The following is a 27,556-nucleotide window of genomic DNA, read 5'->3' as shown; positions in this document are numbered from 1 at the left end:
AGCGCGCAGGGCCGGCTGTCGCGCGGCGGCTGGCGGCCGTAAAGCGCGGAAGGTCAGTGCGGCCCCCGCCGCCCGCTGCCCCAGGTGAGCCGGCGCGGCCCCGCCGCCCCCGCGGCCTCGCTCCCCCCCGGCACCCATCGGGGCCCAGCCCGCGCGGAGCCCCCGGCCCGCACCGCTCCTTACTCTGACCTCTCCCCTCCCGGCGGCCCCGCAGCGCTCGCCCCGCTCCCCGGGATCGGGGGGCTCCGGCGGAGGCGAGCAGGCCCAGGCGGCGGCGGCTCCCCCCGCCTCAGGGGCTGCCAGCGGGGCGGCACTGCTGCTGGCCCGCGTCCCTCCCTGCCACCCTGCCCGTCAGGCTCGGAGCGGCGAGCGGCCCGGCAGGCGTCGGAACTGCGGGGTGAGAGAAACCCCCGCCTACAGCCGTAACCTCAGCGTAGCGTTGGATTCCAGCCTCGGTCACCGGCCTGGGCTGCGGCGTGTGGTTACCGCAGCCGGAGGCCCTGGGTAACGGCTTGTAGTAAAACTGACACCATCGGAGAGTGTCTCTGGTTCCTTGTGCTCGTTACTCTGGTCACAGACTTTGTTTCCTTCCTCAGGTAAAGGCCTGATAACATTAATGATCAAGTGTTATTTGTACCCTGTCTTTATAAAAGCTTTCAGAGCGCGTTCTGTGCCTGATGGTTTTCTCTAATCTACCTGTTGGTGTGAGAGCGTTCCCCCTGTTCTTTTCCAGCTTTCATCTGGTTCTTTGCTCCTTGTCAAGTGACGCTGCCATCAAAAATGAAGGTGTAATGCTCTGTACTCATTATACGGTCTTAAGTTTAAATCTTAATAGCAAGACTGTTGTTTCGGGATGGAGTAACTGCTCTCCTATTTGTTTACTCCTCAGCTTTCCCATGTCCACTTACACCCAATGCACCACGTGATGCTTGTCGCTGCCAACCTTGTATACATGAAGATAAGTGGTAACGCTATTCTTGTCTTTTCCTTCCTAGAAGGAGTGGTACTGAGTTAACGTCTGAGCACGTCTAGGTGGTGCTTTCAGAAAACTGACACATCGCTGCCGGGATGTTTCTCCGATTGCTGTCAGATGTCCGGTGGCGGGCGGCTAACCCGAAATGGAGAAGAACGACCTGCTCCCGGCGAAGTACCTCAAGTACAGCAGAACCTCACGCGGTTTTCTTGCCAGCCCAGGCACAGGTTGTCATCTGTGGTGGTGGAATCATGGGCACCTCTGTGGCATATCACCTTTCCAAGATGGGTTGGAAGGACATAGTCTTACTTGAGCAGGGCAGGTAAGGTAACCAAAGAAACAGGACTTCCGTGTATGGCAGCATCTGCTGTGATGTGTTATTTCTACCTCTTCACCTGGACTTGAACCTGTGGAATAAGCTTACTCTGAGCATTAGTGATGACATTTACTCCTCCTTCACAGCACAGGGCAGACCTGTAAGGTGAAGGATGTCCCCTGTGTGACTGTGGTGGGTTAGCCTTGGTTAAGGGCGAAACTCCCGTGCAGCTGCTCACTCCCCTTCCTCAGCAAGGTGGGGAGAAAATAGGCTAAGACAACTCAGGGATCAAGATAAAGACATGGAGATTACTTACCAGTTACTGCCGTGGGCAAAACAGGCTTGACTTAGGAAGAATTAATTTAAAATAATTAAAGAATTACTTTATTTTGTGTTAGTTAAAATAGATTCAGGTAGAGAGAAACAAAAGCCAAACATTAAAACACCACCTTTCCTTTCCCGTGCTTGACTTCACTCCTGCACTCCAGGGTCTTGTACCTGCCCCCACTCCGCCCCAAGAAGCACAGGGGGTGAATGGTGGGGTGCAGGCAGTACTGGGCTCCAGTGCGGGTCCTCCACAGGCTGCAGTTCCCATCAGGAGAACTCTGCCCTGGTGTGGGTTTTCCACAGGACACAGTTCCTTTGGAAGAGATCCATCTGCCCTGGTGTAATCGCAGGTGATCACGTAAAACACGGCGCAGCTTGCAAAGACGGGTTGTTTTTAGAGAACTAAAAATCTGTAAATCATCCAGCCCATGTTGACCATCTCTAGGAGTAGGATGTGACATGTCTGCGAAGCATTACACCACTAGCAAAGCTCAGAAGGGATTGTGGGAGATGTGGAGGTTATAAGCAAACCACTAAAGCAGCACCCTGTAAGCTGGTTAAAGGCTCGGATTATCTAGTTTGTTTGCTGCAGGATTTAGTGCCTAGCTTTAAGACAGCTAAGGCCATTGTAGTTTGGCTGAACACAAGCCTTCGTGCGCTCCTCTACGAGTTGGATCTGCTTTCTGTGGCAGAGTACGTAGATGCTGTTGCAAGTTGCCTGTGCAGCCCTTACCTTTTGTTTAGATCTCTCTTTCAGAAGTGGGTTCGTGTTGTTTTCATTAAGCAGTTTGAGGACCTAGGGCGTGAGACAGTGCTAAGGCTTTGGGGGTTTGAAGAGGTGTTTATCGTAGCAGCTTCTAACACCCTGACAGGTGCTGGACTGAGAATATTTACTGTCTAGCTTAGAGCTTCCCACTTGATGCTGCCTTCAGGAATAATTAGCTGCGATTCCTTGACTTTGTGTGGCTGGCGTGCAGGTAGTGTCAAGTTCTTTATAGTTGTAAAGAGAGGAAACTGAGTAGTCCCACCTGAGACCTTGTGAGCGGGGTCCTTCCATGTGAAATTAGCTGCTAGGCTTTGTTCATAAGGAAACGAAATCCTTACTAGCCTGGAGTGGGGTATGAATACCCCGTTACAGATCTGTTGAGTTAGGGGCTATACAAGCTCGGTCTGTGTGTGTGCTTGAGGAAAAAGAAGAACATTGCATTAGCAGAAACATGTTATGGTAAGCACAGCACGGTGAGACCATGCTTCAGCTGTTGTGGTTGTGATTGAGTGGGGATATAGCAAAAAGAGTACCTTACTCAGCTGATTCTTACATTGAATTTCTGAGAGAATATGGACACGTGAGGCCAAAAGCAGCCTTGTCAAAGGCTGGCATGGGCGAGCGGGAAAACGCAGGATTGCTTTAGCAGCAGGAAAGGTGACTTAGAAGTATTGTGGAAGCAGGTTGTGAGGGAGATGCTTAACTCTAAGTCATCACCTGTCTGTGCTGCAGGGAGTTTTTAATAGGTTCATATCTCCGCAGGAGCCCTCCACCAAACAGCTAGATGGACAGTGGTTTAAGGGCAGTTTAAAAAAGGACAAGAAGTATCTGTGCCTGTCTATGGCCGTTACTGCACAGTATGAGGGACTTGTTCTTCCTGTAAATTGCAAAGATGCAAGACTCAAATCCGAGTTAATTTTCATTTGAGGGAAATCCTGCTTTGGTGAAAGAATCAGGCAGGCAGATCGACTTAAGCATAAGGCAATTTTTTTTTAAAGTGCTTTCTTTGAAAAGTTCCAGTGTTCAGGACTAGTTACAGAGAAATGGTTTTGGAATACAACGTGTTTTCAAAAGTGAGCTTAAGGGGAAGCGTTCTAGAGATTGCATTATCCCTGCATCATCCCCCTTACAGCTTTTGGTCTGAAATGTTTGGAGGAGAGGTGGCTGTGGGGTTTGTGCTGTCAGCAGAGCTGCTGGAGCAGCCTGATGCGGGGTGCTGGCCTCTGCGCCTCTCAGCTGGATGAAGCCTTCTTTGTAACTTCTCCTGCAGACTGGCTGCTGGTACCACTCGCTTCTGTGCCGGCATCGTGAGCACAGCCAGGCAGGTGTCCATAGAGCTGAAGATGGCAGATTATTCAAACAAGCTCTACCAGCAGCTGGAACAAGAGACGGGAGTGAAAACAGGTACTAAAAGTGTAATCGTTGAGTAATGTTGGAGTAACTGAATCAAAGTATTGACGCTGAAATACGGATGTAATTTTACAGTGTCTTAAGAGTTGGTGGTTCCTGTTCAAAAATGATATGTTTGGACTGAATCAGATGCAAATGGATGTTACTAATGTAACCAGAGGAATGGGAAGAAGGGTATCAGATGGGCAGATCAAAGGCAGACTGCCCGCAAACTGTGACAGTTCTTACGTTGTCTGTAACTTGTGCAAACGTAGGTGAATTTTCCCAAGGACATTAAAAAGTATATTGCAGTGACTGGAGCAAATGGCCCATTTCTGCACCGATTCACTTCTCAAAAAGAGAAGTAGGTTAACAGAAGCACTAAAGCACAGGCCAAGCAAGGTATTTTACCCTAGACTCACCCTGGAAATAACAAGAAAACCTTGTGTGGAAATTCTCCCTCTCCCTCCAAAATGCTCAGGCATGCACCTGACAGGAAGAACTTGGTCACTGGAAGTTTTCTGCTAACAAGGACTTGTGATATATGTCAGACCCAACAGAGGTTAATACTGTGCCTGTAATTAAGATTAGTATTAATCTTTTGCAGGTGGTGGAGTCACAAAATGCGTTTATATTCTTCTGAGTAGTTATTAGATCACTTTTTTGCCCATAACCTCTCTCTTTTAATAGGTACCATGTGTGAAGTTTTAATTTTTTTTCTAAACATGAGTAAATGTAGTAGAAAGAGTTAGAAGACAAGTCAAAAATAAATTGCTTTTTTGAGAAGTTGACTAATGCAGGTTTTAATTACTAGCTGATAAGTGTTTAAAGTTATTTGGGGATCTGGGATTTCCAGGCTCCTGGAAGCAAGGGGTCTGCAATTATATTAACGCAATGGGTCTGAGATTAGAAGGAATTCAAGATGCTGTCCAAATCTGCCTTGATGTTGGTCATTGTCATAGGGTACACGAAGACAGGCTCTATTTCGCTGGCTCAGACTCAGGACCGACTGATCTCTCTGAGGCGCATCGCTTCGTCACTGAAGTACGTATAAATGTGAAAAATAACTGATCTTAAGTTTGCACCAGCTCTCCTGCAAGACTAATGATGGCATTTTTCGTACGTTCTGTGGCAGTGTAATGGGGATACCTTGTGAAATTATCACCCCAAAGCAAGTGGCGCAGCTCCACCCACTGATCAACATCCATGACCTCGTGGGGGCCATGTATGTGCCAGAAGATGCGCTCGTGTCACCTGCCAATGTGAGTCTGGCTCTGGCAACCGCTGCCTCATGGAATGGTATGAGGTTTTTTTATCTATAGAGTGCTCTCCTGCATGATAGTTATCTTCTTTCCATAAAAGAAAGTTATGTTCTGTATCTCTTTAGGTGTTCTAACTGAACACTGAAGACCAAAGCTTGCTTATTTCTATAAGGTTCAGATTCTTTAAAATCTATTTTTTTCCTCAAAAAACAGGCTGAATTCTTTTTTAGCAGACTGAATCTTTACAGATCTGCTGTGATATATCAAGCACCAGTTTGTTGTCCTTACTGGTTATATATTTCTCTGAATAAGCACACGCTGTTTTATCATAAAACCAATCCTTCGTAGGACCTGACTCAAAATTACACATTGAAAGAGTTTTAATTACCTACAAATGGAAAGGTGTGACTGAGCCCTCGGGGAATATTTCATTGGGCACTTACGCTTTGGAAATGGGTTTGGCAGTGTGGTAATAAATGCTGTTTGCCCAGTGCTTTGGCAGATTTGGAGTGGTCTAAAAGTGGGAGAAAGGTTAGATATGGTAACGGAGATGAAGCTCATTAAGAATGAAAGTCCATCAGATTGGAAGAAGCTACTGAGGAACATACCTCTCTTAGTTTCTTTTAGTCCAACTTTTTTTGCATACTGTTAATTGATTTTTTTTTTCCACAAAATGACTGATTTCCCATAAAAGAAGCAGTCTTGTCATCTGAAACTACAGACTTTGTCACATAAAGGAATTGTGATGGAAAGAAATCCATAGTTAAGACTCTCTTTTCTTACTGTTAATACTAGGATGTGTTTATCACGCAGATTGTCACATGTACTGGAACTCTTCACAGTCTCAGCCTTTAAACGATGTACAAATTGTGTCTATGCTGGTTGACAAATAACAGGGTTTCGCTTAAGAATTCTTGAGCCAAGAATAGAGGTTTTGTCTTAAAGAGAAAATAAGCATTTAGGTTGAGTTTAAGGGTTTAATATTAGCAGCTTGACACATTAGGAAGAAGGCTTGTGGTGTACTGACTTTCTTATGTCCTCTTCAGGTGTCCAGATTCACGAACGGACGAGTGTCAGTCATGTCTCAGTCCAGAAGGGTCGGGTGACTGGAGTGGAGACCGACAGAGGACAGATTCAATGCCAATACTTCGTCAACTGTGCTGGCCAGGTTGAATTATTATAATTTTTCTTTCTTTTTTTCCTTTGATTAAGAACATGTGCACTTTCCTCAGGGGTTTTTTTGTGGGTTTATTTTTTTGGTGGGTTTTTTGGGTTTTTTTTTTGCAGTTTGTGCTTTGGCTTGGTTTACTGCAGTAGATCAAAGTCATGTTATTCAGCTGCTTAGGCCAGCAGGGATGTGAAGGAGGAGAGCAGTGCTTGCTGTTTGCTTGGCACCAAAGGCTGGATGTTAACCTGCTGAGGAGCACCCGGCAGCTTGTTGGTACAGCTCTGCCCGTGATCTCTGTCCTGGGGGGTGCACCCTTCTGACAGGAAGAGTTTTGCTCTGGCTGCCCTTCTCTCTCTCTTACACACACTGAAAGTTCCTTTTTTGTTGTTGTTTTTCTTAGTGACATGTCTTCTCCACTCTGAAAATACATCTGACACTTGCTGTTTCTCAGCTTGCAACTGGCTGTCTTGTTAGTATGGGGTCTTAGCAGTGCAGGCACCTAAATCCTGACTATTCTGCTTCTAGAGGCTGAGCCTGGTGTTGACTTTGATGTACAGATCTTATTTTGCTTTTGTTTTCTAAGTTGATACTTCTTAGTCTTGAATCAGGGCCCCACTTTTCTAGATCTTATGTGAGGAGCAGAAAAACAGTGTTTGTCCTAAACATTTCAAATCCTAAGCAAAGAGGAGAAATGTGTGTCTGTTTAAGATTTAGAGGGCTAACCCACATCTTATTTGGCCTTTTATGAAAGCAAACCCACAGAGAGGACCTGTGCTTTTGTCCTGCCTTTTTTTAATTGGTGTTGGTTTTCTTCTTTTGCCTTCTAACATGCCCTTCTTTATTTCAGTGGGCCTATGAGTTGGGACACTCTGGGGAGGAACCCGTCAATATCCCACTCCATGCCTGTGAACACTTCTACCTCCTGACACATCCTTTGAAGGAACCTCTGGCAAGCGACTTACCAAGTAAGGCTTCTTCAGCTCTACCTCACTTTTCTTGGTGAACTATATCTGCCTTTCCAATGCAATGCATAGTTTATGACATAAAGGCCAGGTAAGGGCTATCAGTTCTCAGCTCATTTGGGATTCTGAAGTACATTCTAGCTGCATTGCTCTGAATATCCTCTTTCAGTGGTAGAATCTCTTTCCTTACTCTTGGGAAAGCTTTCGCTGCAGAAACTGATTTTCAGAGTCGGTCATCTTAGCAGGAGAATGACCTTGACTCTAGCTTGACTAGTAGGTGTGTCTGAGCCTTGGATTGTTGCGTTTGTGGGCTGGAGATGGTGCTAGCCTTGGCACTATGTTTTCCTTGCAGGCTGCTGTCCCCAAATGGCCCATCTATTCCTTTCCTCCAACTGAAGCTAAGGCTTTACAATGGCATTTACATGTCTATGAGCTGTAGGGGCAACCAAAGCACTTGAGGTAATTGCTCCTCTCCCATGTTCTGGCTTTTGGATCTCTTCAAGAAAAGCCCTTGTGTTTGAAAACTGTGGTTGGGAAATAGAAAGCTTTGCTTATTTACTCTTAGTCTTTAGTAAGAGTTTCTGCTTCTAGTGAGAAATATATATACTCTCCAGGGAATTCAGCTCTGACCATAATCCCTGAGTGCTTCACTTTTACTTGACTGAGTTTTTTTTATATATATATATATATATATATATATATATATACATTCACAGCTTTTCTGTACATGGGAAAAATTGCTAAGGAACGTGTCAGGTGGAGTATCATAAATGCTTCACACTCACAGTACCACTGGAAGAAGCAATCCAGACCTGACTACTTATCCTCACCCCAGTGCTGCCCACTTTCTTCGTGCTGGTGGCCTGCAGGAAACTGAATCAGTGTTGCATCCCCATTAAAATTAACTTTCCTAAAATAGGCAGAGAAAGAGGGGGAGGGCAGGACATGTCTTCGTGGAAGGTCTGGTCTCTGGTGCAGTTCCAGTGGAACTAAGCCAGTACAGTAGCTTATCAGTGCCACAAGGGATCTGACTCCTCCTCCCACTCCTGGTAACACTGTCCTGCTGCCTTGGGTGCTCTTCAGGTTCAATTCTGTTTACTGTGCTGCCCAAAAGCTGACGTGCGTGGTTGTGGTGGGAGTTAATGCTGGTTTAGTAATCTAAACTGGCTCACCAAGGCGTCACGTGAGAACCAGAATGGTGTGAAAGTGCGGGGTTGGGGGACTGAGACTGTCCCTTCTCATGTCAGGAGGCCGCTAGCTTGGCCCAGCCTGTCACCAGACCCCATCGTTGGTGTTTGTGGAACAACAGCCTGAGACAGCTGTCCCTTCTCTCAGTTCCCTTCCCACCTCTTTGCTTTCCTCTGCAGCTATTGTAGACCCAGATGGCAGGATCTACATACGCAACTGGCAAGGTGGCATCCTCTCGGGAGGCTTTGAGAAAAACCCCAAACCTCTCTTCACGGAGGGACGGAACCAGCTGGAGATTCAGAACCTTCAAGAAGACTGGGATCATTTTGGTATGTTGGGGAGGAAAGATTCCCACAGCAATGAAACACGTGGCTTCAGCAGAAGGCAGGGTTAGCAACAATGCAGGCCGTTGTTGACCAGCTAGCATGTGTCTATCTTTACCTGAAAGGTGTGGGAAAGATGAATGTCCTCTCAAATTCATTCATCTCTTCATTTGTCAGTAATTTGTGTAAAACCCCTTTACTAAGGACTACATCGATATCTGTAGTGTTTAAAAACACCCGCTGACCCTCAGCGTATATGAATTTCCTCTAGTGCAGCGAGGCACTACATAAACTTTCCAGCGCTGTTCTTCCATTTCATTTGATTTTTGACTGTCAGTGCCACATGCTGATCCTCCTGTGACGCTGTAGATCAACACTGTTGACCTGCCCCGTAGCCGTGGTATTTTGTTTCTGCAGCTCTCTCCAGCAGTGACTGCCAAGTGCGTTTCCATCGGTGGCGGTTGCTTTGTGGACAGAGCTTGGGTATTGTTGCTTCCCAGACTTCATCCCACCACTGACAGTGGTGGTTTATTATATTCCAAATGTTCTGTCTTTCTTGTCCTGTTTTATTTGATTCTGGTTTTATATTCTGTATGTACTTTTACATGGAGGGCTCTTTCTGTAGGCAAGAACATAGCATGGTCTGTGAGTCCCTTCCTTTTTTTACCCCCGCTCTTTTATGCCTGGTAAGTTTGTGTGTGCCCTCTCTTGTTCAAATTTGCCTTTTTTTCAGGGCTGCAGTTTCCCCTTGTGTCAGAGCTCTTTGCATCCCTTGTGAATGTGCATGCCTCCATATGTGACTCTAGGCACAGGTGGATTTTCACTGATTTTCTGCAGTGGTAGTATGTTCTTCCAGCTACTCCCTGGGTTAAACTGATTAATTTTACTTTAATTTCTGTGAGATACCGTATTGATGCCATAAAAGTTTAAACTCCAGGGGGTGGAGCCAGGATGGGGTGGAGCCAGGATGGGGTGGAGTTTTGTGCTGGCATATGCTAAAGGTTTTTAGATTGTAGGTGCCTACAGACTTGCTTGAAGATATTAGCTTCACTAATGAGTTGCTCGAGCTCTGCACCCACTTCCTTTTTGGTTTTCTAGGGACTGGTGAAATGAAAAGGCATCTACAAATTGCCCAAGTTTTGGAAGCAGCTGCATGCAATGTTCCAGCATTACCCTTTTATCAGTTCAAACATACCGAACAGTTGAGCAGAGTCAGAGCTTACTCAGCCAATATTTAATCCTTTTCTAGGGCTGCAGTTCCTGTGATTTGAGCTCTTGCATCACTGTTTTGATCTCTTTTCGTTGGAACACCTTTTGATTTTAAAATAGCTTGTACAGTTCCTTAAATGTTGGGCTGGATATGAGAATACATCTAACACTGATCCCTTTTTTTATCAATAAGAAAAAAAAGTCTGTATCTACAGGCTCTCATTGTGGAATTCTAACGCATGAGAGAGGGAGGGAAAAGAGCAGGTCAGACAGGCTGTTTCTGTTTGTAACTTCTTAGGTCATGTGAAATCTGATTATTTTACTGCTTATGTGTAAAGCTGAGGAGTCTTATTAGTGCTGAATCTTGAGGGCTTTTATCTGGAGTACTATGCAGAGGTAGCTGCTGGACAAGACAAACAAAGTAGATAGCTTATCCCTTTATTAACCCTCTCAAGTGTCACGCTGTGAAGAACTGCCGAAGGACCTTCCCAGCGTGACTGGGCAATGAAGTGGCAAGGAAATTCAATGAGGATGAATGTGAAGTGACGCAAGAGGGTGGGGGGGTGTGGGGATGGTCTTATTTTCACCATACAAAATGATGGGCTTTGAACTGACCTTGGGGTTGTGTTAGTTCTGTGAAGGCATCAGCTCAGTAGCAGTTGAAGCAAAAGACAAGTTAGGAATTATCAGGAAAGGAGCAGAAAACACAATCATTACGCAACACTAAATCCTTGGTTTGCCAGATAGTAGCTGTTGCTCTAGGTTCCCTGTCTCCAGAGGGTATCGTGTGACTGGAGAAGGCCTGATGAAAGAGCAGCAAGAGGCTGATCAAAGCTTGGAACAGTTTCCAAGCGAGGAATGACTGAGTGGGCTGGGAAAACAGAGATGACAGAAGAGAAATAAACAGAGATCTATGAAACCTTGAATGAGGTGGGCAGGGTAGATGGGGATCTCCTGTTCACTTTGTCTTCTATTATGCCAACTGGGAGGCATCAAAAAGTTAATTGAGTGTGAATTTCAAAACAAAAGGAGGTGATTCCTCATACAGCAAGTACTAAACGTGTGGAACTCCTTGTCAGCGTCTGTGGGATGTTTTCATGAGTTTGGGGAAGACTGGTCAAGTACTTAGAAGGGAGATCGATTCAGGCGTTACTAAATAGGGAAAACATCAGGTTTTTAGGAAGTCCTCTGAGCTGATGGTAAGTGGGGGCTGGCCGAGTGCGTGGGACAAGCATCATATAGATTTGCCTGTTCTTATTCCTTGCTGTTTTCTGTCTGTTCGTATTGTTTTCCCCAACAAAACTGAGCAGAGTCTTGCACTGTTGAAAACAGTCCTGGGCTTTTGGTCTGGATTGGTATGGCTGCTTTTATGGTGTGCTGTGTGATCCATTTCAAGTAGTTTGATTCCAGCAGGTAAATGGTTTATCCTGTGAGTGTAGCAAAACATGGAAGCAGTTTCCATCTGTTCAGATGACAGCATGCCTCAGTCGTGCTGTCCAGTTTGAAGGTGAAGTAGCTGAAATGCGTCGAGACTGAAGGCTGTGACATTTGTCTTTTTTTTTGTTTGTTTTGGGTCCTAGAGCCACTTCTGAGTGCCCTCCTGCGCAGGATGCCGGATTTGGAGGCTCTGCAGATCATGCAGTTAGTGAATTGCCCGGAGTCCTTCACGCCAGATATGCGGTGCATCATGGGAGAGTCGCCCACTGTGCGGGGCTACTTCGTCCTGGCTGGCATGAACTCAGCTGGTATCTCTTATGGTGGGGGAGCAGGCAAGTAAGTGGTTTATCACTGTTACACGTGTAAGTAAGGTTTTAACCAAGAAAAGAGACTGCTCAATGATCCTTCTGTATAGAATGTTCTGGTCAGTATTTGTCACCTCCTGTCTGACAAAGACTCCTCTTTCATTTTCAGCCTGAGTGAAGGAGAGGAGCAGTTGCCATGTTCTGATTATGTTCTCCTGTGTGTATTCCAAATCTGTGTTGGACTCTCCTCTCCTGCACACCCCTCCTCAGGCATCACACCTCAGTGATCAGCAGCCTGATGGGGATTGAGTAAGCTTCCTTTGAGCTAACTGGTTTGATTTTGTTATCTACCAGGAAGAGATAAAAGCTTAGCAAAGCATGTACTGCCTCATCTTCTGTACTCCATGATCCCCTTTAATTTATTATTTGACTGAAGTCCTTAGATCATTCAAGTTGACACAGCAGTTAATTTCTCTGAAAGCAGAATGAATCTGATGCAGATGAAGCACCACATATGTGATACCAGTGCTGTTAAAGACTGTCATCCGCCAGTGAGCTAGAGATGGAATAATTTCCCAGTAAAATCCAGTTCCTGTGTTAATGCAAATACTTTGACAGGCACATAAGTGTGATCCCAGCAGCAAAGTTGCTTGCAGAATGATCATCGCTCCCTCTGGTTGCCATTTGGTTTTGGCAACCCAGCATCCCTTCTGCCATTCAGGCCTCTTAGCAAGCTGCTCATTTTTCATGGCAGGTGGTAGTATCTGCATTTGTCTCCACTAGTTTCTGTCTGTTGTCTAATAATTTAACTCACCAGGGAAGCAACTTATGATTTTTTTCTTTGTCGTATAAAATATAGAGAATCTTTGCGGTGAGGTTCTCTAGGAATCAAAATAATTTCTGAAAGTAAAAGCACTATTTGTCCGTTTGTTGCTACAGTCTCAAACAGCTTAGCTTGCTAATGTAACTTTCAGTGATCAGTCCCCTTTGTTTTTCTGTTTACTGGCTGTGAACAGATCCTTCTGCTCTGCTTTGGTCTGAGCTGCCTTTGTCCTTTAGCTCTGGAGCACGCCTTCCTCCTTCACTCCTAGAAGTGTAGCTAGACATAACTTGGCTGGCACCTCGTGCTGGAATGAATGCTGTCACTGATGGTTTGTGGCTGAGCCTACACCAGGTACTGAAAAATGACAAAGCAGTCAGCCTCCTAACTCCAGCCTAAACTTACTCAGCACCTCCTTTGGTAGTGTAGCCCGAGGACTTGACACAGTGTCAGCCAGGCTACCTGTCCAGGCTCTGGCTTCATTTACCACGTGTCCTTAACTTCCTGCTGCCCTATATGTTTCATCCTCATGGGAAATTAATCATTTGAAAATCTGGTGGATGGGTTTTATAAAGGGAAACCTTCCAGATTCTGCTAGTATTTAGAATACCATGTTGTCCTCTCTCCCTACTGCAAAAAATTCTCATGTCCACATTGCCTTGCTTCTGACTTCAAAGCTAGACTCTTTCCCTTAAGACACTGACTCAGTCTTTCTTTACTTCTTCCATCAGGTACCTGGCAGAGTGGATGGTAAACGGGTATCCGTCAGAAAACGTCTGGCCTCTGGATATGAAACGTTTTGGTACCCTTCAGAGCAGTCGCACTTTCCTCCGTCACCGTGTGATGGAAGTAATGCGTAAGTGAGGTCTCTGCATTCAGTGCTGGCCAGGATGTCCAAGATTTTCCTCTTTGCTGCACTGTCTCTCCTCTGTCATCACTCTGAGAACCATTTTCCTTCTTCCTGGCCGCCTTTGTGGCAATACAGCCTCTTCCCAGGAGAAGGGAAAGGATGGGTTTTTTTTCTATTTATTAACTTTTCTTAAAGAAACACTGTGGGTACCATTCTCTCTGCTGTTTCCGTGCTTTGCCTCTGGTATGGGGAAATTTGTGTGTATCTGTGTAGGTCTCCAGCCTAGTAAAACAATGCCAAGGTCTTAACTGGGAATTTTACGCAGTCTCAAACATTATTATTCTATGCACATCATTACAGCGTGGAAGTACCATTGCTTCCAACTTAGGAGTATGTGATCTGGTTATCTTACATCATTCAGGAAGTCTTCATAGACATATTCTGCTTTCTCCTGTCAAAGTTTGCAATAAATACCTTGCAGAATAGATCTGAGATGTCATTGTTCCTGTCTAAAGCCATACTTAGTTTCCTCCTGTTGTTTGATTGTATGTCCTGAGATATGTGGGCCACTTCTTTTCCAGTTTCAAATAGACGTATGAAGTGCTCCAGAAGTTGCAAAACCTAAACGATTATTTGAATAGCAAGTCTAAACTAAAAACATGTGTTTGGGTGAAAGCAGAGAAGTTGGGTGAACCTCTTAGTCCCGCTATATCCAGGAAATAAAAACCTTATGCTTTGACCTTCCTCACAGAAAAATCACTTTATACTCGTGTCATTATTCTGCGGTTGCTTTCCAATATGAATCTTGATTCTGATGGCTACAGAATCACTCTAGTTTTTACAAGATAAGTACTATATTCAATTTCTGCAGTGTTACATTCCCATTCTAATCTATTGTGCCCTCTACCCACTCTTCCAGGAGTACCAATACCGGATAATGCCAATAAAAACATTAAATCATTAGCAATGAGGCAAAACTAATAGAAGTATTCAGTAAGAAATATTTGGCTTGTCTTCAGTGTTAAGCAGTTTATGACCTGTGTAGAAACTTAACATTTATAAAGAAGTATTCAAGCATCCTTGAGTTATTACTCCCCACTGGTAACCAGGGAGGATGCTAAACATTTATTATGACAACTTGTTTTCTAAATAAGTATATTCTATATTGGCTGAAAAGGTAGAGGAAAAGCTTCAATTATTAGAAAATATTGATATTTAAGAAGGTAAATTAGATGATCCTTGTAGCTGTGGGCTGCCTACCCCAGCATTAGTATTGTCAAAATTATAAGTGTCTGATTTAGTGTGCTGTCAGGGAAGAATCGTGCCTAATTAATGCTAGTGAACATGACTTCATGAAAAATAGAGAGTTTGTGTTATCTTGACAGTATTGCTATGAAATCAAAATATAAATGTAAGTGTTCTGTGCAAATATTGTGACTCTGATTTTGAATTGCTCTAAAGGGAACAAAACAGATTTGTCAATTTTCAGAAACAGAAAAGGAAGGTCAGAACTGTTTGAGGGAATTTCATGAATGGTTTAGATATTACTAAGTATGTTTATTGATAGTCTGGAAGAAAATTTTAGGTGAAGATAGTCACTTTGCCTAATAACAGATCTTTGTGACTGTTGCAGCCCTCATGTGTGATCTGAAAGTTCCCCGTTGGGACTTCCAGACCGGCAGGCAGCTGCGTACTTCACCCTTGTACGACCGTCTGGATGCACAGGGAGCTAGGTGGATGGAGAAGCATGGATTTGAGAGAGTCAAGTATTTTGTCCCACCTGGGAAAGGTGAGATCATATTTTCCTCTGCCTAGGGCATCCCTATTGGTCTGTGTAAGATCTTAGTTCATCCAGTTTATGGCTCGTCCCTTTGATTCTTCTTTATGTTAGATCTGCTGGATTTGGATCAGAGCAAAACCTTTTACAAGCCAGACTGGTTTGATATTGTGGGTTCCGAAGTCAAGTGCTGTAAGGAGGCGGTTTGTGTCATTGACATGTCTTCTTTTACCAAGTTCGAAATAAGCGTAAGTACCTGGGAAGTGACAAAGCATCAGCCTGGGAAAGGTGGCCTTGAGTTCATTATTGACTGCTTTTGCAAACTTCCTTGTGTCCCCTTGAGGATCGATAGAGGATGTCAAGCTGTATGACCAAATTCAGGTTGTACCACAATATTTAGCGTAGATTGCTTTTTGTCTCTCCGAGGCCCAGTTTATACAATACCAGCTTAGTCTATAAATAGAATTTAACCTCCAGCACTGTGTCGCCCTTGTATCCTATTACGCTCAAGACATCAGTGTCACTATTGTTACAAATTGAAAGAATTTGGGCCAGGACGTTGATGTGATCTTCAGCTGCCCCAGTGGATTTGTATTGCTCAGACAGCTTGTCTGACTTGCTCTCCCTTTCCCTTCATGTAGTCCACAGGAGACCAGGCCCTGGAGAGTCTGCAGTATCTCTTCTCAAATGACCTGGATGTGCCGGTTGGGCACGTTGTGCATACGGGCATGCTTAATGAGAAGGGGGGTTATGAGAATGACTGCAGCATAGCACGGCTGAGCAAACGCAGGTAAGTCTGCAGGCAGCGTCTTTATCCGTCACCCTTCGGGTGTTAGAGCCTTTAGGAACCTCTCAATGGAGATCATAAAACTTTTTCCCCCTTCTGTAAAGAAAAAAGCCTGGATTCTCCACTTATATTCCTAATTCAGTAAACCAAATGAAAGTGAGCTCCTGAATTTACCAATATTGGGGAAAAGATGCCTTTTTCTGGGACTAGAGATGGACACAGATTTCTACAAAATGTTAGGCCTTCAGATGTTTAATTTCTCAATTGAAAGACAAATTGTGTTCAACAGTCATTAGAGTTTATTAATTTAGATAATCACTTATAATACAAACCAAAGAGTTCCTCATTGGCTCCTGGCCAATCTCCTCATTGGAATTGCATGCTGAAAATACTACTTTTTGATTATTTCAACTTTCATTGCAGTATGGATACTCTAATTCTCAGCTCTGCAGTCTCTCGTGCTCTCTGGTGCAAACTGACACGATCACAGGATCTCATCCTTAGACTCAACAGTTTGGGCTCTCTTTGGCATTTGATAAAAACCCCTCATTTTTAAAAACATTTTCATGGGCATGTCCCAGCTGAGTGTTGGTTTGATTTCTCTAGACCGTTTTCTATGCATGCTTTCATTGTGTTGGTGTGAAAGCATTCTTCTTTGCTGCTCTTTCAATTAGAAACAGCTTTTCTTTCTCTTCCTCTTCTGTCTGCATTCATGGATTGCTTAAAAGCATTGTCCTTCTGTGTGTGAAACCAGCAGCTTTCCTCCTTGCCTAGTCATTTCTGCAGATGTTACCTTTGTCCATAATGCACTTTAACTTGCAGTTTGTGTGAGAGAGGCTTACACAAGTAGCTCATTTTTACATATCAAGTGGAGTTCTGTTTTTGGAAGCTGTTAATAATAGCTGCCATTGTGTGTGAAAAGACTTCTGCTGAAACAATAAATGACTGTGTGAGCCAAGCGCTCTTCTGACTGTCAGAGCAGACAGAATCACTGGTGGTGAAGAGCTGCGAGTACCTTCTGCAAAATGATAGCGACTTTTGAGATACCCTGTGAACTCTGTGTTCCACTTCTAGTCACTTCTTGTTGCCAGACTACTGCTAGGGCTTGAAGGCTTGTCATGACAGATGTGATGGCATTGATCCAGAGACTTGAGCTGTGGTTTTCGCAAACCAGCTTGTTTTGGTCTCCTGTTAGCTTGGAAGCTGCTGGATGGCTCCCCAGTAGATCGTGGAAAAAGAATGAACTGAGTCATCTCGTGGCTGTCCATTCATGGTTTCTTGGTTTCAATTTGTCTGTTCCAGCTTCTTCATGATTTCCCCTACTGACCAACAAGTCCATTGCTGGGCCTGGCTGAAGAACCGCTTGCCCGATGACAGCAACCTGACCATGGAAGACGTGACCTGGAAGTACACGGGTAAGAAATCACTGAAAGCAGACCTCCTTACACAGCCTGAAATCACAAATGGTGTCTTGTGCCGCATGCCAATTCATTGTTTAAGGTGTCTAGAGTGGTGGCTGGGTCTCCTTTCCAAACAGTTGGATGAAATCAGCAATTCAGAGGCTTCCTTCTAGCAAGCCATGAGCTGGGAGACAGCTTTCCTTTCCAGTGGACTGTCAGGAGAGAGGGTTTAATGATTCTTTCCTCTGTTCTTTACTAAACGTACCTATTAGTTCAATAAATACTAAGACTTTAGAAATTGGGGCGTGTGTATATATGAGTTAGACACTGGGCAAGACCTCTTTAGTCTCATCCTAATACTGTTACCTTCCCCTCTTCAGCGCTCAATCTGATCGGCCCTCGTGCTGTGGATGTCTTGTCAGAGTTGTCATACGTCCCGGTAACTCCAGAACACTTTCCCTCTCTCTTTTGCAAGGTGAGTGACTGTGCTTCCTTCCTCCTCACCCTGCTAGGTTTTTTGAACCATGTGTGGAAGGAGGGGAAGATTATGTTTTGGGTACTTAGAGGGGAATTTAGATTTGCATGTAGATTTACTGCAGTTACTGAGCTAGGTTGGTAATATACTCACTAGGCTCACTTTAACTACTTCTCTTTGGGTTCTACTTGCTAAACCTGTAGGTGAATATGCGTTTGTTTTCAATATTCCACTCACTGTAGGCTTGGTGCCATTTGCTGTCTTGGTGTATTTCATATAATCAATTATGAAGCTGCCAGAGGGGCAGCTGGGATCAGTGACTCGGGAGTCGTTGTCCCCGTGACGTTAAAAGCCTGAGCAGATAGCTGCTATCCAACTTCTGTCTTGTGTCTAGAATACAAGCCCGGGTCCTGACCTAGTTCCAAGGCTTATTGCCAAGTGTCATGAAGTGATTAAGAAGTCTGGATAATGTGGTATTGCTATTAGAATTTTTAAATTTAAATTCTTTGCAAGTATGTGCAGTGAGGAAGGGGAGAGGGCTGGCCAGCGTGGTCTGCGTTATGCACTGTGCTCCTTCTCTATCTCTGTGCTGTGTTCCAGTTTGGATGATTTCACCCCCTCTGCTTCTGCAGGAGATGAGCGTGGGCTATGCTAACGGCATCCGTGTGATGAGTATCACTCACACAGGAGAACCTGGATTCATGCTTTATATCCCCATAGAGGTAAGAGAACACGTCGCCTTAGCTAATTAAAACGGTTGCTTGCATGCAGAATCAGAAACACTTTCCCAGTTGTCTCAGGGTAACAAAATGCCTGGTCTGTACCACGGGAGAGCTCTCTGCAGGCACCAGGGGGGGTTTCCCTGCTTTCTATTGCGTGCCAGTTGCGCAGACCTCTTGTGCTCTGGAGACAGGGCACGGTAACACCCGTGGTGGTGTCAGATGCTGACGTGCTCTCCTGGGTTTGTCTGCAGCTCTGTGTTTCACCCTCCCTTTGCAGTACGCCCTTCACGTGTACAACGAGGTGATGAACATGGGCCAGAAGTACGGGATTCGGAACGCCGGTTATTACGCGCTCCGCAGCCTGCGCATTGAGAAGTTCTTTGCGTTCTGGGGCCAGGATCTGGATGCCTTTACCACTCCTATGGAGTGTGGCCGCGAGTTCCAGGTCAAGCTGGAAAAGGTACCCCCTCTCCTGCACTGGGGTGGGTGGGAGAGCAGTGCTGAACTGAGATGACTGGCCATCCGGGTGGATAGATGTATCAGTTTTTTGATGGAGCTCTGTGCACTCTGTAACTGTAGCCTATATTCTTGTACTTCAAAAAGGTGCTAGAAGTATCAGAAATATTCTGTCTTCCTTCCTGGGCAGCGTTCCAGGGATCCGTGTAGTGTCCTATGCTGCTCATGTGTACAATGCTCAGTGTAGTGGAGGGTGCTGTGTACCTTACAGGTGGGTGTTTCTCCCAGTTGTTTCCCAATCCGATGAAGCAAAAGCCAGCCTGTGCACCGAGTGGTGTGTAATGAAGTCAGAGATGAGGATAGGCACCAAGAGCAGGTGTTCTCTGTTTTTACTAAAACAGGAGAGAGCTCTATTTTTCCTAAAACATAGAACAGCATAGAGTTGTACCCCACTTGTTGTGGTGGCAGGTCCCTTGCTTGTCTTCTTTCTGGCATCTTTGCATGAGCCAAAAGAGATGCTTGTATCAAACAAATCAAGAAAGGAATGTGATGATTAGGGATACAAATTTCATATGCTGTTACAGCTTCCCTCTGGTTTATAAAACATGGTAGACTTCTGGAACCAGAAAAATGGCAAAAACTAGAATGGTGACATGGTTTTCGCTACAGCAGAAATTAGGATGAATTTGTAAAGGCCCACTTCACAAATACTTTTGTGTCTTTTAACAAACATGACAGGAAAACTTCTGTCTGAGATGGGCTTCTTGCATATAGAAGCAGCCTGGGCATGAGTTCCAAGCACACGTTCACCTTGTGTCAGTAAGCTTGTCTGCTGAAACTCAGCTGCTGCTACAGTTGATGTTCCTTTCATCAGCTGACGCTTCCTTTTCTCCACAGGGAACGCAGTTTGTTGGCCAGGAAGCACTGTTGGAACAGAAGCAGAATGGCGTGTACAAGCGCTTTACCATGTTCATTCTTGAGGACCATGACACAGATATGGACCTCTGGCCTTGGTGGGGGGAGCCCATTTTCCGCAACGGCCGCTACGTGGGCAAGACCACCAGCAGTGCCTACAGCTACACTCTGGAGCGTCACGTCTGCCTCGGCTTCGTGCAGCACTTCGACGAGAAGACAGGAGAAGAGCTGGTGGTGACAACTGACTTCATCAACCAGGGCGAGTATGAGATCGACATTGCTGGGCAGCGCTTCCAGGCCAAAGCCAAGCTCTACCCCTTCAGCTCCCTCTCCACGCACCGTCGCCGCAAGGATGAGGTGGAACTGAGTGGCTACCAGAGGGAGTAGTGCTGGCTACACCTGACCCGCTCCTTTTCCCAAGCTGGAGTCTCCTGCCACCATCTTCCAGTCCTTTTTCTTCACCCCATATATTTCTTTCTTTTCCTTTATTGTCTTGCAACTTTTAAACTTTTTCCAGTGTGTTACATTTTGTATATTTTAAAACTTTAATTTTTGAGCTTTCTCGATCGTGTCCGTCTCCCTCCTTCAACCCTTCGCTTGCCAGGCTCCCCGGTGCCCCAGCGGATGAAGCACAGTGCTGAGCATACATCCAGAAGGCCATGGGAAGCCTGTCTAGGAGTGAACCCCACCAGAGGCCCTAGCCTTATGGTGATGGGAAGGGTTCGGGTGAACCCCTGAGGACTACACCCTTCCTCTCTCCTCTCCAGCATAAGGCGTGGGACAGCAGGTGTTTGCTGCCTGTAGTTCAGAGGAGCGCTGCGACTTCACCCTGCTCGCCGCATGTCACGTTGTGGAGGGGTCGGTGCGTCCATGCACACAGCAATAGGATGATCAGCTACCTCACATGAGAGCAGCAGCCAAGAGACAGGTTTTTGGTATAGTCCAGCTTATCACTGTCACCCTTTGTCCATCATTTTTTTTCCCTACCAGGGAGCCAAGTAGATTTAATCATCAGATCATTGAGATGACAGTAGTGCTGGTAAGTTTGCCGTTGGGATTGGATTTTTTGTGTGGGGTCACTGAAACTAAATGGCCTTCTATAAATATAATTGAAGATCAACATGTGTGTTTCACTGCTATAAAGGAATGGGATTTGGGTTTTTTTATTAGCAAAACCACTCCTTTCTAACAAGGACTGATGTTAGTGTTCACTGTTAATAGCCGTGTTGAAATGCTGCTTCTGTTTCAGCTGCACAGTGTACAGTCCCTTTGGGGATTTTCTTTCGCTTTGTTTATGTGACTTGGTCAAGCTCGTCTGGCAAGGTTCATGTAAAACTTATGTTGGTTTGGGGAACTTGAGCAGCAGGAGGGGACAACATCGTGTGTTTTTAGCTGCCCGTGGTTATTTTGAAATTAGCGGAAAAGACCCAACGTTTGGCTCACCTGTGGTGCTGGCAGTATTGCAAGAAACACTGGCTTTTCTTCTGGTGGTGAGAAGGCATCTCAGCAGCTCCTGCTGAGAAGTTGTGTTCTGTTTTTTCTCCTCAAATCTGTTGCACTTCTTAATTCTCTCTTGGTAGTACCTCAGCTGAAGGGATTGAATGGGGAAGTGAAGGGAGTGTGGCAGTGGGATTATAAATTGCTTTCCTTCGGCAAAGCTCACTGCCATCATGTTCTTCATCCAGATGCTTCAGATGGTGCAGCTGGGATTCACCCCTTCTTCAAGCGTTGAAATGTGCTGATTCTAACACTGGTGGTAAATGGTAAAGCAGTGGGGGAATGCTGAATTGTATTGCACACGTTTACATTATCTTCCTTTTCTTCTTCCCGTTGTGAGCACAATCAAAAGCAAAGATTCTCTTTCTTTACTTGAAAAAGATCTGTTAAACATTTTCCCTGCCTCTGCCACCCCCGCATCCTCATCAGGGTCTTTCTGCTCCAGCATCTTTCTGGAGTTCAGACCCAACCTTGCACTGATGCCTGCCCTCTCAGCCATGATGAACACTTTCTTTATGATCTAGAACACTTTTTTGGGCACTTTCTTTTCCAGTTCAACGGGGAGCATCAGTAGTGTAAATAAGAGCTCAAAACCTTGCCTGGTTCTTGTTCTAAGTTTGCTTTCTGCTGCTTTGGTCACTTCAGGTCATGCCTTCGATTGAGTCTGTGGTCTGCCAGTTCCTGATCCAGGTGTTCTCAGCATGCAAAAGGAGTCAGATGGCCCTAAGGCAGCAAAGGTGAAAGTCCAAAACCTTTACACCTTAAAATTGTCCAAGGAAGCTCCCCCATTCAGGGTGATACGGAAGCTGTGAAACCTTGGAGTGGAGAGTCGGGAAAGGGCGTAAGAATCAAGGATTTGAGCACGTAGTGTAGTTTGAATGTAGATGTCACTTCAAACGTGCTGTCCTGTGTGAATGGTGAATTCTTTCGTAGTGGGTGACCTCTTCAAGGATTTCAAACTTACTTTCAAATTGACATGCAAAAATTCCCCAGGCTCTGATGTGTAGTGACTGTAGTAGGACGGCTTTTTGGGATCTCGCAGCTGAGATTACCCAAAGGTTCATAAGGCATCTAATAGCAGTTTAAAATCCAGCTGCTTCTTGCATGTCTTTCCCCCACAGAGGGAGACTGCGATCCCACTACTCCCATGCTGGATGTGTGTACCAAGGAGGACCTCTGCTCTACCAGCCTGTCACCTGGGAATAGCACACCGGGTCACTCAAAAATGCTTGTCCATCCTGTTGGTTTTATGGGCCATTGTTGTGCCTTCCTTATCCAGGGAAACAGGCGTTCGACCAAAGAGAAGAGTTTTATACGTGAATGCTTAGGATGTGTCTTAGAGCAGCCCTTCTGATGAGAGTTTATTGGCTGTTTGTCGTGGCTGCTGAGGTGTGGTGCTTCAATGCAACTCCTGAAGAGAGATCTTAGCTCCAACCATTCGGTTTGTTCTCTGCAGAGTTAGCACTAGTTAAGACCAAACAGGAAGGTTAGCAGCACGCTGTCCTCTACCAGCCACTATTTCCTGAAATTTCATTTAAGTTGCAGCCAGATTATGTTCCTCCTTGTGACTTTTTTCTTTCCCCTGATTTATAGGTGCCTGTTAGTTCCTCAGACACCTTCTGATACGGGTGTCTCTTCCCGCAGCAGTTCTGACAATAAAATTCTGGTTTATGAGCTGCTTTTGTCATTATGTCAGCTTAGGTTTATTTTCTGTCTAGATCTATTGACTTTTCAATACCAAAAATAGAGAGTGAAAGTAATTTTCCATCGTGCCGATGGATATAGCCACACTCGCTGTAATGTTCTGTTTGAGACCTGGAGATAGGTGGGTTGGTAATTGTCAAGTCTTGCAGCTCATTAATACCCACTCTGGCTTTCCCTGCTATGAATTCTGATTCTTGTTTTATATCCAAACCTGTGCTGCTTCGGCTGCTGTTCAGGCTTAGTCGATTTAATTTCTGGCAGCTGTTTTTAACCTTGTAATGTTAAAGAATAGTTTGCCTTCACCAACTTGAATACTCATCAAGGGGACAGTTGGATAGCACGTTTTAAAATAGTGCTGGATACCGAGAGCGAGGGAGGTCCTTCTAGTGGCATGTTTCCTTCCAGAGGTATTAAACGGTGATGTAAGACTCTAATCCCTTTATCCGATGACTAAAAGTAGGGTGCCTAAAAAAAGAACAACAAAATCAGCGGAAGAGTTCCCACCTTTAGTACACCTTCAAATTAGAAAATTAAAAATTGGATCGTGGAAGCTGCTATGACACAGTTTCAGCATCTGAGATGCTGAATAACGGGGTCTGTAAAATTCTACATCATGATTCTCATCCTTAAAACTGCCTTAAAACGCTTTCTGCTGAGAAAGGCCGTTTGTTCTCATTCTGCGTGGTAAGACTGTGAGCCTTGGATGGGAAATACGAAAATAACATCCCCCTCCTCTGCGGTGAGGGGTAACGGCCTCGTGTGCTGCAGCAGCAGCTTTGCCCCGTGCACCTCGTGCGCAGCCGTTGCAGGGGTGTTACCAGTTCTCTGCGTCTTGCTGTCCAGAACGGGAACAGTCCTGTGGATTTTGTTCACGCAGGCAACTTTGCGAGAGAAACACTGGAAGGAAAGCTGACTGGAGCTTGGTATGAGAAAATAATCTATCTTTTTTGGCTAAAATATTCTAGGCATAACCCATTTTAGGATAAACTTACTGCATCCTTTTCTAAGTTCTCGTGTTTTATCCTTGAGTGAGTGCTGACAGGCTTGACTAAAATTGGTATTACAGAAGAAGGACTTCATTGTTCATATTTAATGATCTGAGGATAAAATTAACGCTATCAGGAGTGACGTTTTCTGTTTCAGGAGGGTGCGTTACAGCAATTTTCACATCTTATCTTTGCCAGACTGAGTTTCTTCTTGTTTTCTCTCTCTTGTTTTCTTCTGCTGACTCCAGTGTCCAGATTTGATGTACCTTCTCGGACAAGTTTCTTCTTGTTATTTTGTGGCAAGGAGGGGAGGCTATGTGAGACTTCCCCTGCATCTCCAAGTCTTGGTGTAAGCTTGGATTCCTCCTTCCTACTGTTGCATTCAAGCTGTCCCCGATCACGTTGCTGTTCCTGCGACCCCTCCAAGCTCCAGCCTGTGCTGCTGTAGGACCTCTTGTGCGCAAGGTTCTTCCTTTCATTCTACCTGGTGCTTCATCGTCTGAGCCGGGTTGGCTCTAGATCTGTCTCTCTGCATTGATTTGAGCTCTGCAGCTTTTAGGTGGTGCAGATACAAACACCCAAACTCCCAGGGGGGTTTGTGGCTGGTTTGGTTCGTTTAACCCTCCCTCTGCCTGTGCCGGGGTTTTCCACTCGCCTTAACACTTTGCTATTCTCCTCCCTCAGGCAACAGAGCGCGTTAGTTCCTTTTGCCCGTCAGAGGCACGGCGAAATAAAACCAGGCAAGGGGATGGCAGAGCAGCTGAGCGGAGGTGGAAGGAGAGGTGTGATCGAGGTTTGATCCTTTGCCCATGGCTCAACCGCTTAAGCCCAGCCTTGGAGAGGTGATCAGCCCTGATTCCCAGCTCAGGGAGCACCTTCCTCTGCAGCCTTAGTGCTGGACACACGCTGAGCGATAGCAATCGCTAACCTTGTTCTTCTGGCACACCTTAACCAAAATGGTTACATTTGGGGAAGAGAGATCTCAAAACAAGGTGGTTTCCATGTTTGGCAGGGGGTGGGGGTTTCCTGCAAGGGCAGAAGTCTTTCTTATTTCAAACAGAACACTTAGCAGCTGCTAACATCCAGCAAAGCCTTCACAACCTTCAGATTTGTCTTCCCAAATGATTTTGTTGTCATACTTTTTCAGGTTAATTTCTGCCCATTTTGGGATGCTTTTCTGTTTTAAACTACCTTTTCCTTCACTGATTGTTTGGATTTTTATTTTAAAAAAACATTCAGTCAGGGAGCAGGACTTGGGGAAGGAGGGGTTAAGGTCGTCAGATGACTTCAAGCTGTCTCTGAAAAGCATTTCAAAATTTTCCTTGCACTTTAAACTCCCCTTAAGCGTTAGGATTGTAGCGTGCTTATAGCCCTCGGGCAAGAGCGATCTTTGCATTTGAGGGAGGAAAAAAGAACTTTAAATACTTGTAAATGCCTTAAAGCTTTAGGTGAGGTATTTGGGCACTGATTGTGCCTGCCCTATGATTTTCTTCCTGGGAAGCTGTGTGCTGAGGGTACAAAGCAGACACAAACGTGGACAGGTATTTTTGAGCGAGCACTGGGGATGGTGGAAGCTGCTGCTGCTCTGAGCCTGGAAGTTGTCTTGAACTAAATTAAAGGAGCCGGGACCCCCGTGCCTGTACAGCGCTCTGTGCTGACACCTTCCCTTTTTTTTTTCTTCCCAGAAGTGAATTTATTCACTTTATTGCTCATGCTATAATGGATTTTCTTCTATCTTTAAAGAAAGAAGCCTGGGCTGGTGTACAGTACTGAGCGTCCCGTTGCGTTAAAGAAAATTCTCTGCTTGAACGCTTCGCTGCTGTACTGGCTGAGATGTGCAGGCAGGAGTCGGGAGAAGCAGGGAGCAGAGGGGGTCTGCTGCTGCCTGTTGTGTTTGTTGAGATGGCTCCGAGACTTCCAGCTCTGCGGGATTCCCCGTGTCAGGCTGGCTTCTGAGGTACAGCCCAGACCACAGCGCTGCTTTGCGGGTGTGACATGCTACACCCGTGTCCTTTGTTCGGAGATGTCGCCTGTTCGAGGAAGGTGTCTCCATAAGGAGGGGTGGTAAAGTATAATGAAAGAGAAAGGTGTTCACATTAATATTTATTGGTTTCTCAGTGCTGATAGATAGTGATCTTCCCACACGGGTGCTTGACGCGTGCTCCGAGCAGAGCAGGTGCCTGGGAGCCGTCAGCCGCCCCAAGCAGGGCCTGATGCGGTTTGTGTGCACAGGGAAGAGCCCTGCGCCATCGCCTTCCGCCGTGGCACCGCCGGGATTTCTTCCACACTACAAATACTTTTCCCGTAGTGGAACAGGTTTCACTTACGCCCTTCTTCCAGTGTAACCAAAGGCAGACCGATGTCCCTGAAGTCCTTGGCGGGTTCTCCTGCATCTCGCGGTCAGGCTTGCGGCAGGGCACATCCCGGCTCACACACACTCCTGCCGGAGGAGCGACCGAAGGGAGACGGTGGGGACAGGAGCACGCCTGCACTGCGGTGGGAGTGCGGTCGTTCCCAGCCTGCCTGCCAGGCAGCGGGGTGACGGTCATGTTCCCTGCGTCTTTGGGAAGAGTTGGGGATCTTTTTGGCCCAGATCAACCCCTTGCTGCTGCTCCTGAGCCAGCGTGCTCGCTTTGTGCCGCTTTCTGCCCCGTTCCCAGCTGTGTGTGCCTCACGGCTCCCGCTCGCACAGGTTTTATAGGAGACCTGAGCTCTGGGGGAGAAGGGCTCCCCGCTTCTTGGACAGGGACCCGGGGCAGATCTCCTGAGCAGAGACTGCCATCTCATGAACTGCACCAGGACATCCCTTCTCCACCATTGCTTTCGATTGTCAGATGCACCAATTCACTTGTCCAAAGCCCCTTTCATGCTTTTATCAATCTCCTGGGAACAGATTTTAAAGGCCTGGGAGGACTTCTGAAGTGTGCTACCGCCGAAATTTTAAGAACAACTGAAGTTTGAACCTGTGAAAACATTTTTCTAGTGCCTTACGCTTGTGAATGTCGTGCAATGGATGTAGCTGAGGTGGGACAGAGCAAGGAGCAATTTCAGTGGCGTGGTTCCCTGTGGGCTACAGCCATCTCCCTCTCCCTTCGCAGGGTCTTGGCAAGCAGATCATCTCAGGCAGCTTGGGGATGACTTCTAATCCCTTTGAGATCTGGGGTTGTAGAAATGTTAAATGGTAAAACCTCCGCCTTGGAGGGGAGCGGTGGTCTCGCCTCTGCTGGTCTGGGGTTCAGAGGGGTTTAGGAGAGACAAAGCTCCTCTGACTGCTGGACCCCGGGGTGGAGGACATGGACAGTTGTTCCCAAGCGCACAAGTCGGGGTGAGTTTGCTGCTCTCCACTGAGGCCGTGTTGTTATGTATGCTCTGTTTATATCCTGCTTGATTTCATTTAATATTTTGGTTGGCTTAAATGCTGCTAGGTTTGTATATTAATAAAGAGGCGTTTTAACTACTCCCGAATTTGGCAGTTTGTTGTGCAAGAGCCTTGTGTCTTTCAGGATCCAAACCCCCTGCTCGTCTGGATGGACCCTGCAGGG

At 45.8% G+C, this 27,556-nt stretch overlaps 1 protein-coding gene across 4 annotated transcripts; it reads left to right on the top strand.

Annotated features, from left to right (window-relative positions):
• Positions 1-31: 31 nt before the first annotated feature.
• On the top strand, positions 32-27,471 carry PDPR (pyruvate dehydrogenase phosphatase regulatory subunit). 4 transcript variants are annotated; one of them, XM_068410980.1, is made up of 18 exons: positions 32-84; positions 996-1,295; positions 3,653-3,786; positions 4,734-4,815; positions 4,907-5,070; positions 6,080-6,201; positions 7,049-7,166; positions 8,531-8,680; positions 11,464-11,656; positions 13,177-13,301; positions 14,929-15,084; positions 15,187-15,320; positions 15,714-15,862; positions 17,162-17,274; positions 17,640-17,734; positions 18,367-18,456; positions 18,734-18,916; positions 19,810-27,471. In XM_068410980.1, the coding sequence occupies exons 2-18, from the start codon at positions 1,069-1,071 to the stop codon at positions 20,212-20,214; spliced, it is 2,640 nt and encodes an 879-aa protein (XP_068267081.1). In that variant the 5' UTR covers positions 32-84; positions 996-1,068; the 3' UTR covers positions 20,215-27,471. The 4 variants fall into 4 exon arrangements, with proteins under 4 accessions (XP_068267081.1, XP_068267083.1, XP_068267082.1 ...); XM_068410982.1 differs by having other exon boundaries at positions 43-84; positions 999-1,295; XM_068410981.1 differs by lacking the exon at positions 32-84 and adding an exon at positions 114-596 and having other exon boundaries at positions 999-1,295.
• The last annotated feature ends 85 nt before the right edge of the window (positions 27,472-27,556 follow it).

Source organism: Nyctibius grandis, chromosome 12, assembly GCF_013368605.1.
Source record: "Nyctibius grandis isolate bNycGra1 chromosome 12, bNycGra1.pri, whole genome shotgun sequence".
In the NCBI taxonomy this organism is placed as follows: Eukaryota; Metazoa; Chordata; class Aves; order Nyctibiiformes; family Nyctibiidae; genus Nyctibius; species Nyctibius grandis.
The sequence above is the reverse complement of the archived record's forward strand: the minus strand, read 5'-3'. Positions and strand labels throughout refer to the sequence as shown.

Excerpts from the sequence above, each read along its gene's own strand:
- PDPR (XM_068410980.1), top strand. The coding sequence starts at position 1,069 with ATGTTTCTCCGATTGCTGTCAGATGTCCGGTGGCGGGCGGCTAACCCG. Across the intron at positions 3,787-4,733 it reads AGAGACGGGAGTGAAAACAG|GGTACACGAAGACAGGCTCT; the intron begins GTACTAAAAGTG and ends TCATTGTCATAG. Across the intron at positions 4,816-4,906 it reads CGCATCGCTTCGTCACTGAA|TGTAATGGGGATACCTTGTG; the intron begins GTACGTATAAAT and ends GTTCTGTGGCAG.